Source organism: Leucopleurus acutus (genome assembly GCF_964270905.1).
Source record: "Leucopleurus acutus genome assembly, chromosome: 13".
NCBI classification, from domain to species: Eukaryota; Metazoa; Chordata; class Mammalia; order Artiodactyla; family Delphinidae; genus Leucopleurus; species Leucopleurus acutus.
The window spans coordinates 69,280,873-69,293,290 of record NC_139155.1 but is presented as its reverse complement, the minus strand read 5'-3'; the positions used below and the strand labels follow the sequence as shown (position 1 = coordinate 69,293,290).

General features: G+C 39.1%; 1 protein-coding gene across 2 annotated transcripts in view; it reads right to left on the bottom strand.

Moving 5' to 3' along the window:
• PITPNB (phosphatidylinositol transfer protein beta) overlaps positions 1–12,418 on the bottom strand; it is a 61,933-nt gene that overhangs the window by 39,556 nt on the left and 9,959 nt on the right. For both annotated transcript variants that reach the window (XM_082853363.1, XM_082853362.1), the window contains exons 4-7: positions 4,313–4,404; positions 3,642–3,649; positions 3,044–3,118; positions 1,372–1,455 (exon numbers count right to left, since the gene is read on the bottom strand). In XM_082853363.1, the coding sequence (XP_082709489.1) occupies positions 1,372–1,455; positions 3,044–3,118; positions 3,642–3,649; positions 4,313–4,404 (259 nt within the window). The remainder of the gene's footprint in view (positions 1–1,371; positions 1,456–3,043; positions 3,119–3,641; positions 3,650–4,312; positions 4,405–12,418) is intronic.

The following is a 12,418-nucleotide window of genomic DNA, read 5'->3' as shown; positions in this document are numbered from 1 at the left end:
CCGCAATACGATCCGAGTGCCTTCACCCAATCCCGGTGGGCAGCACTGCTGCTCCAGGCATCTGAGCTACCCTGACCTAGCCATCAGTGACCCACTCCCAGTGATCTTTCACCCTATCACCACACTCTTTAACATACACGAACTCATGGCTGGAAGAGGTACCAAGAGAGATAAAGGGGCCAAACAGACACCTGAATATTGTTTTTAAAACAGAACATACATTCATTTCTAAGGATAAAGAAGTCCAATATAACTTCAGAGGTGGAAATATCACTAAAACGGAATAACTTCAAATCACAGCATGACTAAAATTTAAGAATTTCTATGACAAGAGTCCCTTATCGGTGCTCACACTTCTTATCAGGGAGGGGGCCCTAAACAGAACAGGACCTGGCCTAGCAGAGGGTCACTGCTGGCAGTCCCAACCCCAGTGATTTCTGAAAAAAGGTCGAACCTTTGTTTTTGAAAGCTTACCTTTCAATTTCAATGGCAAAACCAGACATTTACTATCTGGGTTATTTCTGTTCAGCTTACAACACTGCTCAAGTTCAGGGAATAAGCACAAAAATGAAATGGAAAGGGATCCTAACCTAATGTGCCATGCTTTGCCATGACAAACCAAGGGGTGCCACTCTTACTGCAAAGCTTTAGTTCTCCAGACTAGCAGGAAGAGGGCCACCGGTTATTTTAGCACGTAAAAAATCCACAACTGTACCCCACACACTACAAGAACTGAGTTCACATTTATAAACTGGGGCAAAGTAATAACAAGGGTCTTAATTGCTGGGGTTGGGGTGAGGACTAAGGGTCCTTACTTTTTGGGAAAAAAATTTTTTTTTAATTAAGTCAAAAGTCTATAGAGTACAAATAATTACATCTAGTAAGACTCAAAAGAGAAAGCTACACAACTGTTAGACTGGGATATTCTACCATCAACCATTTCCCACAAATGACAACTTTAGCCCTGAATTACTGAAAATTTGTATGTAAATTAAATTTTTGCTTTCTTAATCAGACTTTAAATGTATAAGGGACCCATAGTATTTAAAAAAGCTCAAGAGAAAATTCTTTTGTAAAATAATGTTATTTTTTTCCCCCCCAATGAAAACAAACTCCTATGTATATCCTGGGTATACTGGGATTTCTCAGAGGGATCACTTGTACAAAGGTGAAATCCACACGAAAAAACAAATCACCTTCTCTCTTATTCTCTGATCTCTTTTGCTGCTCTGATCTCTTTTTGGACCCAGACCTAAGTTCCATGCTTATTTCAGTGTAGAAAGGTAGGTCATACCAGAAAAAAAAATAAAACAATTTTTAGATGTAAAAGGCAACAGGTTAAAACGTCATCGAGTTGTACATCATACTTACTGCTGGTTCAACTTGACTTCGATCTGCAATATCTATGTGGACAACTTCAACAGTTTTCCATGTGTTCGGATCTAAACCGTGTACCTATATATGACAAAGAGAAAGGAAACAAAGCAAACTGTTAGGCAAAACTACTACACTTACATACATAATCTTTTATCTTTAGACTCTCGGAGTACATTATGAGGAATAAAAAAAATCCAAATTGCTATTTCATTAAATTAGTTGTCTGACGGCTGGAGGGATCTCAAAATCTTTTACCCCTGTAACCCCAAATAATAAGTGGGGGTGGGGGAGGGGCAGAGGGAAGGGGATAATGCCAAATTAACAGAAATCGGTCACCATTATTTTCTGGTAGCCCTTAGAGATGATTTATACAAAAAATGTACCTGACCTATGTTTAACCCAAATGGTACATGACAAAGTCCTTGTAACCTCTAAGTCCTAGACAAACAGAAGGTGACATTATAATTACATTTTAAGAGGCTGCACTGTATGGTCTAAATCCTCTCCTGTATTTGATTATCCTAAAGCTATTCAGTTTCAGTAGGATGTCAATTCCTCTATACCTCATGTTGTTCAATCATTTATTTCTGAAACTCCATCTATGAACCCATAAAGAACTGTTTAAAAACTGCCAAAGATACGCCCATTTGAAAACTAAAAATGGCAAATTAAATCATACAGACTAAAGCATACCAAAATATCTCATTTCGATTAAATTTTAGAGCTACTGTAAAAAAAAAAACGTGAAAAGTCAAATGATCATCTCGAAGAAAAACTCAAGTCAAATACTACAAATTATCATTAAAGTTCTACTGATTGGCACCAATAACATTAAACCACAGGGAGAAAAGAATCTACAACAATTACCATAAACTTACTTTCCCATAACAGCATATCATAAGGTTAGAACGGTAGTTCTCAAACTGGAATGCCCACCAGAAAATAGACTGCTGGACCCCATTTCCAGAGATTCTGATTCAGTGGGTATGCAGTGAGGCCTGAGCCGTCTGCATTTCTAACAAGTTCCCAGATGCTGCTGCTGGTCCAGAGGTCACACCTTTGAGAACCACTGGGCCAGGGCATCAACCTATACCAGATGCCCTCCCAAGTTCCCTGCCAAACCTTACAAGTTAATGACTACACTGAGTCTTAACTGAGTTTTTGGTAATTTACTTTAGGGGTAAATGTGCACCAATTTGTAAAAGGCAGGAGCTTGTCAACATTTCTGTAAATCAGTCAAAGTACCTTCTCCCTCCTGCCTTTTGGCCATTTCTCTGAAATCAACCCATATTCCAGCAAAATGGAATGGAGGTGAAAATTAAAGCAATCAATTTTGTTATGCAGAGCAGCTCTGGCAAATACACAGATGAAAAGATGAAAAAAATTATCTGTGAATTTTTATCTATGCTCTCCCTGTCCCAGGAAAAGAGAAGTGATGATAAAAACAGCAACCTCACCAAAGTCCACTCACACACCAGGGCAAGGGACTGACAAGGAAGGCCCGTTTGTTTCTGGCTGTGTGCTTGCCTCACGGCAATCTGACACACACCCCGGTGTGGCCAGGTGCTCATCTAAGGCAGGTGGCATCACTTTGGTGATGACAAAATGACTACAGTATTCCCATTTCCAGGGCCTTCTACACTGAAAGCCCAGAGTCAAAACTTACATTTTCTAATGTTCCCAAGTCTGGTTTGTGCCATGTTTCAATTTTAATGAAGAAGTCATCTTTCATATATTCATTCTGCAGAAAACACAACAGTAAAATGATAGTGATCTTCCACTGGTTCTTGGGGCTCATGTCTGCAGGAGCTTTCCCCAGCACAAGTATCCATGCTTTGACTCTATAGGAAGACTGACATAGGAACACTGGTCCTCAAGTGACAAAGAACCATTAGCTGCCTACTTTTACAGACTTGTCAGGCCAACCAATTGCTGCATGCTTTTAAATAATGTAAACAACCCTGCGTGTCATACAGCACACAGGGCTAATAGTAAAGAAGCTGTGAGGTTTGGCGAGTGAATCTGGCATTCAAAGGAAGTAGCAGAAGCAACATAAAGTGAATAGGGAGAGTTTTGAGGCAAGGTTGGAAAGAGCCCCTTAACAATGGAGCACGAGGTGGAGCGCGAGCTGCTGCCAGGAGCACCGAGGAGCAGCCATGCAGCAGTGGGCAGTTTTAAGAAAAGAGCAGGAAATAGTTGAAAATATTACTATGTAAAGCAAAGTTTATAGATGAAGAGTATGTGACACAAAGAGTTTTACTCACCGTTACAACTGAGGCATAACGAACAGGTAGGCGACAAAAGGGGAAAAATGTCAGAATATTAATTGGAGCCAAAATAGTCTGTCACAATATTTAATGTCACAAAGATTAAACTACCTGCCAACACAGAACATTTGGTTTATATCTGCAAAACACAACTTCTAAACAGTGACACTATAGGATACTTTAGATTGTGGAATCAATAATCTAATTTTAAAACAATGGTAAAAGAATAATGTCACAAAAGCAAAACATCGTTTATAAGTCTAACTTAGCAAACAACAGGAAACTGTTTGAGGAGTCTGTCCGTCATATTCTTCCTCTACTATGTGGCAATACAAGTAAAATACTGTTGAAACTACATCAAATGACACTTGTGCATGAGAATCACCTTTAAGGTTTCTGTATTCCTTTTATTTGCTCCCCGTGGAGCCTGCTTGGTCAACGGAGGACCTCAAGGTGCCTGTCATCTGGGAATGAACACGTGTCCCTCACTAGGGCCTGGGGGCAGGACCCAGCCCAGCTGCCTCTCTGCCAGTGCGTGCAGTGACTCCCCGACAACCCAAAGAAGGCCTTGCTTCGTGTTACCTTTCTCTAAGGCGCGGGCACCGCAGTCCCTTTCCTCATTAGCCGCAGGGTATAAGGGTGAAACGGTTTCTGGGAACCAGACTTACTTGTTCTACAGTAGGGGTATGCGTTCCAGGCTTTCTCGTGAAACACCAAGGAGCCCTCGGGAGCAATCATCCTCACGAATGCAGGGACTTTGCTTTGAGGAGAGAAATACTGGATATATTTTCAACAGCACCATTAATTCTTTGTTGGCTACTATCAGACTGCTTCAAAGAGTACTCAAATATAAAATTATTGTTTTTTAAAATAGAAGCAATTCTTTCTTATGGCTTTTGACCTACTCCCCTAATATGAGATCTAAGGGTTAACTGAAGCTATTCAACCTGCACATAATACAACACAGAAGTTCTCTCCTGCAGTTTAGGCTACACCACATTGTTTCTTAATGCAGTATATAGTTGCCAAAATAAGCTAACGACTCTGAATAAAAGTCCTTTAATACATTTTACAGAATAAACTTAAAGAAAAATGATAATGTGAAGGATCCATGTACAGAGTAAGATATTCAAATATGTTCAAGTATAACATTTTGTAGACTTGGAAAATGAATGTTAATTGCTGCCTCAAGTATGGTCAGAGTAGATGGGTTAAATATGTAATTAATACATGGTGAGTTTCTGCAAATTCATGATAATCAGGAAAGATTCCAACAGATAAATGGGCAAAGGACATCCACAGACACACCACAAACAGAAAACACAACTGGTTAACAAACATGGAAAATCAGTTTTATCAGTCTTCAAAGCAGTACAAATGAAATGACCATTTTACTGATCGGTACCTACAGTACAGAAAGCAGTTTTACATGCACAGGCTTTCCACAGGTTGGATTCAAATCCCAACGTCACCGCTTAGAAGTTGTGTGACCTAGGGCATATTACTTGGCGCTCTTAACTTCCTCCTGTGTTGAACGGACTTCATACTATCTACTCTGCAGGGTTATTGAGAGGATTCCATCAGACAGAATCTGTCATGTGTTTAGCAATGGTGCAGTGCAGTGAGAGCCCACTAAACGGTGGTTACTGCTTTTTAATTATAATTTGACATGCAGCTGGGTGCTTTCACGTGCCTTTCTTCACTTTAATCCCTCAATAACACTATGAGTTAAGCACTAATTCATTATTTCATGTAACCAGCATTTAAGTGGCTGAATAACTGTATGTCAAAATGATATCCTCCAACTTGAAGCCCTGCGTATATTTTTTCCATCAGAGCTGCTTTCTGACAACTTTCAAGCACAACTTAATTTCCTAAACTAAGAGAAAGAACAAACTAAAGATACATGAGACCCAGAGAGGACTGCTAGCCCCATAGTAAGATTGAGCAGTTGACCAAAGATATTCCTATGTTGAATTTGGGAGACTAAGCAAGGTAGATGGAATGAACTCCACACCAGCCAGAGAGCTGCACAGCTACAGTAGTGTGGACAGTCCTTTCCTTGCCTCTGCAGTACCAAGAACGGTACAGTTTAGGAATTCCCTACAGTTTAACTCACCTGATTTAATATGCATTTTAAAAAATGCCGTAACTCTTAAATGCCTTGTTTACAGACAGATGAAATAAATGTATTCCAACCAAAAAAAAAAAAAAACAAAAAAAGACAGGACACATGAAAATAATATCACATTAAAAGTCAAGGAAAAAAAAAAAAAGTCAAGGAATCTCTAAGCAGTCCAAATTATTTCTTCCATTGCTAAAAAACTGGAACCAAAACTCCTTTAAATGTAGGAGAGGTCTAATCAGGGTATAACATAATACATATGGGGAATGTTTTATAATACTAGCTACAAGATTACCTGTCATCTGAGAGAATGACGAACAGATTATATCAGTGGTTCACTTGGTCAACTTAGAAAAAGGCAGGAGAAAGTAGCTGTGTACCAGCTCAGAAACATACTCTGAACTATTCTATTTATTCCTATAGTGCCCAATATTCTAAAAACCTTAATATTCATCAAGTTTTAAAATTTGCTGACACAAACAAGAAAATTGGCAGTCAGTTACTGACGGCCAGCATGAGCCAAATCTGTAAGGAAGTTTTAGTGTTTCATCGTCTTGCTTCCAAATGCCTATTGTCTTATTTCCAGCATGCTTTTTCTACCATGCGAATTCCAATTCATTTTATGTTTTGACTTAGTTAAAAACGACCAAACCTTTGAGCTAGTTTTGTTTCAAATTTACTGGTTTTTTACGTTTAACATGAGAACATTAACATACATCTCTCCTCAATGAATCTGACTAAGTTTAGGGAAAATGTATAAATGGAGAAAATAAAACTGAATTTCACTTCTACTTTAAAGGAGAGGAATTTTCATTAATGGCAACTTTAATATATTCCTAACAAGGCAGGTCAAGTGTGCCATTCGTACACAACTGAAAGCACGTACCTTGTTTTCCACCTCAGTATCACTTAGGAAGTCACTCTAGTTAACATGCAGGAAACTCTGTTTTGGAAGCTTAGAGTCTCAGAAAAGGGACAAATATTAACCAAATTAACAAAATAGAGCTAGACCTTCAAAAACAAACAAATTAAAAAGGACATTCCTCCTCTTATTCCCCCAAACTAGTCACAAAATGTTGTCCTCATGATAAACCAACATGCATGACAGTGCTTACCTCAAGGTAAACACATCTCGATTTCAGAGTTTAAGAGTCAGCCATAGTATAATGTCCAGATGCACAAAGGTACTTTGCCAATACACGGCCCTTCCCCTACCCCATCTCTGAATACAAAATAAGAATACTTAACTTCAGGGTAAAATTCAGCTGAAGTGTTTTATCAGTTGTGTTATCAATATTAGGATCTAACCTCAATATACCAATGGTTGTGAACCTATCTGTTGTGCAGTAAGACAACTTCGTCATAGTTGCAGAAGAAAACAAAGGGCTTATATGATTTAAAAGATACATAATAAATGACCATTGTGTACACTGAACTTCTGATGTAGGAGCTTTTTAAAAAATCTTGTTCCTGAGATAAATAATACCTTGGCAAATCATTTCAAACTGCACTTTTTCCAATGAAATGTTTACATCTTCTTGTAGACAAAACAAACAAAACCATTCAAAGTTCCATTTTTCCATCCTTCTCCATCCTACTGTGGATAAACATCAAAATGTAGAAAAACATGGGGAAGAATTTGAAGACTACATTAATTTGTCATAAATAATCTTTCATTTTATAATCAACTAAAATATACCTTAAAGACACTGGAGACCTCATTCATTCATCCACTAAAGTATTTACTGCCTGTCCATTTTGCCAGGCACCATCTACATAATGGTGTACAAACGGGGACAATTCTTACCCAGAGCTCACCTTCCAGGGAGGGAAACAGAAAACAGGCCAGCAAACAACAAATGACAATGAAAATTACCTTTCCTGAAGGCTATGAGTTTTAAGGAACATAGCAGTGGGCAAGTGAGTACCTGCGGCAAGGGTACTCAGAAAGGCCTCCCTGAGGAAGTGACACTACAGTGGAGACTGGAGGGTGCAGAGGGCCAGCTACATGAAGAGACAGCGAACACCAGAGCAGGCAGAGGGACCAGCATGACCAAAGGTCCTAAGATAGCAAAAGATCTGGTCTGCTTGGGCCGCTCGGGAGGCCTCCAGCATGGTGAGACTGTAGTGAACAAAGAACAGAGGAATACAAGACAAGGATGATGAGGTGGGCAGGGTGCAGACAGATCACATGGGGCTCCTCTCACAGGCCTAAGAGTTTGGATTTTATTCTTTGTATGATGGGAAGCTACTGAAGGCTCTAAGGAGGGGAATGACACAATGTGATTTAAGTTTTAATATCATTCTGGCTTTGTGTGGAAAATTAAATGGAGTGGGCAAGAATGGATGGCAGCAAAAGTTAACTAAAAATGGATTAAAGAGCTAAATGAAAGAGCTGAACGTATAAAATTCTTAGAAAAAAACATAAATTGAATGTCAAAATTAGAAGCTTTTTAAGCCTCAAAGGATATAAAAAAATGAAAAAGACAACTCACAAATGGGGGAAAAATACTGCAAATCATGTATCTGATAGGAGACTAGTATCCGGAATATATGAAGAACTCTTACAATAAAAAGCCAACCCAGTTTAAAAATGGGTAAAAGATTTGAACAGATATTTCTCCAAGGATCTACAAATGATCAATAAGCATATGAGAAGATTCTCAACATCATTAATCAGCAGGGAAATGCAAATCAAAACTACAATGAGATACTACCTCACGCCCATTACTATGGCTGCCATTAAAAAAAAAAAATTCCAAAAATAACAAGTGTTGGCAGTGATGTGGAGAAAATGGAGCCTTCATACACTGTTGTTGGGAATGTAAGATGGTACAATCACTTCGGAAAAGTCTGGCACTTCTTCAAAAAGTGAGGAGTTACCGTATGCAATTCCAATTGTAGGTACATGTACATGTGTATGTACATACCCAAGAGAAATGAAAACATATGTTCACAGAGAAACCTGTACACAAATGTTTATAGCAGCATTATTTATAACAGTCAAAAGAATGAACAGCAAGAGATGAATGCAGGGAGGCAACTGGAGAAGTCTGAGAGACATGGAGCTTGCATTAACGCAGTGGTGCTAGAGATGGAAGAAAGGGAGAGATATAAGGGGGAAAAAATTAAAAACTGACTTAAAATTCCCCAATTTGTGGGAAAGGAATAAAATCGCCAGACACAAACTGAATAACTTCTGGAAGGTATAACAAGACTCTAAAATTCAAGAGAATTATAAAAAACAAAAGGAGAAAGAAGTATTTTTCACAGAACAAAAGGAAAGTAGGTATGAGAAATGAAATATACCATAAAGAAGAAACTACATTGGAAAATGTCTGACATTCTTCTGAAATAGGATCACTCCTGATGTAGAAAACTTTGAACTATTCAAATCTTAAGACTCAGGCCTATATACAGAGAAAAAAATTATGTGTTGACAGCTAATTCTCGACTAAAGAACGAATTACTCTACTTGGCTGATATTTATTAATTTCTTACTATACTTACTCAGTGATGCTCATATCTCTGTGAAACATCATATGTAATCAACCTTTGCATTCTCAGATGATTTAAACTTCTCATTTTTAAACACGAACGTAACTTAAGTTCCTGGCAAATGACTCTTGTTGCTACAAAAATGAGCTCTTAACTTGAACCACATGAAACTTTTAAACAATGATTTTCAATAAAACCTCTGCTTTGACCTTTGAGGAACGAGGCCATTTTGGAGCTGATAAATCTTTATGAATTCTCCATCATCCAGGACTGAATGAAGTTGGCTAGATTATAATGCTTATGGGGAATAAAAAACAGTAATGCTGATTTTCCCCAAGAAGGAAGAGAAAACAATAGCAAAAGGATTGGTCAGTGTGTCTGTATGAGGTCTCAGGACAGCTGCGAGTTTTTCTCTGAAATACCATCTTAAAAGCTGCACCACATTTCCTTGACCAGCTTCAAAATTCTTCAACCAATAAATTCTGTCTCACCTCCCTACCATCCACTATTAAGGGTATATTAAACAACCTTAGGAAACGTCCTCAAACTTTTTTGGCAAATGGGGTATACAACAAGACAAATATGTATGCATACAGAAATACCTGATTAGGTGTCAAATGGAGAAGTGACAAAATGTGATGGTGTTTAGGGAAGAAGGATCAATATGAATGAAAGTAGTCAAGGAATGCACGGGACAGATCTGAGCTGTGCTCAGGAAACCAAGCAGGTTATGAGCAACCTGACAGGGGCGGAACAGGTCACTTCTTGAGGACAATAAAGAGATGGGCTTGCTTAGAGCCAAGGGTTTTTACTTTGGACAGAGTTATAACAATTGGAGATACATGGGTAATCTTGAGTAAGTACCTTGTTAAGTTCAACTTTATTTTGGATAAAGACTGGCGACTTTAAAGACTTAGGAGAAAATGGGATGTGGTGAAATCCATGGTCTTGGAAGAAATTTCTCTGTAAACTCTTTTGGAGTTCACTTTAGGAAATGGAAAATTTCCCCCCACAGGGCTCAGCAGTAAAGAGAGCGATAAAGAGGAGCCACAACGCCTCCTGGGTTCCTGGGCTATCTCTGCTACCAAACAGCAGTGACATATCAGCCAGCTACTGAAATCTTAGTTACTGGACCTAGTTTCCTCACTAGCAAAGGTTGACATGGGGAATGAATGAGCTCCCACCTAGAGCACTTACAGTGACCAGAACACAGGAAGTACTAGATCCTCTGCTTAGAATCACAATGGGTGAACACTCACTATAAGTTATCAAAGGAAATGGAAAGAATATCATCCCATAAGAGGACTATTACCTGAGACTCAGGGAAACCAGACATTTGAAATGTCCCTTGCGATGATCACTAAATTTTGTATTTATTTTATTTTTATGTAGGAAAAATATACTACTCAACCTCTACTGTAAGGCTGGTAGCCCTGAGAACTCCTTCTTTAACGTAGCATGTTATGGATGTATTAAATTTTGAATTTTTTAATACTTCACCAAGATTGTTTCTCAATCTTCTGGCTGAGATTAAGTGTGTATATCTTACCATGAAGTGTTTTTTGCTGAAATGGGAAAGCATACTGACCAGGGAATTCAGAGACCTCGATAACACTTGGTAAAGCAGACCTCAGAATTCAAGTGTCCCAAATGTAAAGTAAGGTGCTGGCAGCCTCAGCCAACCAACTTACCCAGCAAGGTTTGCCAAGTCTGCAAGCCTGTCTATCAATGCTATACAGTGACAGTGCACAGAGCACTATAGGTTTCCCAATGGAATAAGTCCTGGAAAAGGGAACATATATTTCTGGACACAACTTTAACTTCCTCAGGGAGAGAGAACTCTAAAACTCTCTAGGGACTGTGGGTATGTCTTCAGCATGCTGAACGGATGCCCTTGCAGGACACTGAAGTCTGATGGGGCTGTACTGCCAGTCCTGGGCCATGCCTGTGGTCTTTCCTCCACAGGCAGGCCTGAGCACTTGCTGCTAAACGATTCTTTACCCTTCCATAACAGTTATCCTGGGGCTACTGTGCCTTCAGTATGACACTGATGACTTTGAGCGTGGACATCTGATTGCCCTTGCTCCATGACCTCCCCCACGGGACCACGGTGACAGTGGGTCCCTGTTTTGTCTTTATTAACAGACAGCTTTTTTATTGTTTTTCATTACCACCAGAGTGGCTATTATCTGCCACACTGCCTGAGATCCATTACTGCCACCTTCTTTCCTTCTTCCCTTTCCTGTCTCATGCCTCTCCACGCTTCCATCCAGAACTGCCATCTCAGTGTGACAAGGCCAGCCTTCTATGAGCATCAAATAGTCCTCACCATCCGATCAGACCCCATCTCACCCTTCTCATGGGACACCTGTGCTCATCAGTGCAGGCCCTTGAGACTGTGACTTGTGACCAAAAGAGCATGGGATTAGAAATCACAGAATCCAGGCTCAGTCTCCATCCCACCACTTACTACCTGTGTGACTTCGAGTAAATATGAAACTTAGTGCCTTCTTATGTATAATGTGTATACTGCCCATGTCTCAGGACTGCAATGAGGATTAAAGGAGTGCATGAAAGGGTGAAACCAAAGGGTACTGTGTGGAATGATTTCAGCTCCTTCTAGGAATGAAGAAGCAGCTCCAGAAGCCAGACTGTGCTGGGAGGGTGGCCTCCACAGCCAAGGTTTTCCTTTATTTAATTGCCTGAAAGGAATTCCAAACCTCATCCCAATAATCCCTCCAGAATAATAGTATCTCTTGCACTAACCATATTTATACAGCCCTCTTGAACTTAACAGATCCATTATGTATGGCTGGAGTGTCACCTAAATCAGATATTTCAAAATTAATATTTATCATTCTTTACTTTCTCATTAAACAAAAATACAGAAGAGTAAAATAAATTTAAATCACCCATAACTCCACCACCAAGGGAAAAACATTCTTAACATTTTAATGAATCTCTTTCTAGGCATTTTTCTGATTAACTTTTAAAATTATATACAACATATTATTTATGTACAAATTTAGCAACTGGTCTTTTCCATGTAATAATATATCAAACATTTTCTCAATATTCCAACTCTTAGTTTTCAAACGAAGGATATTTTGAATCTATTTCAAGTGTATATGGACATCACAGACCAACAGAA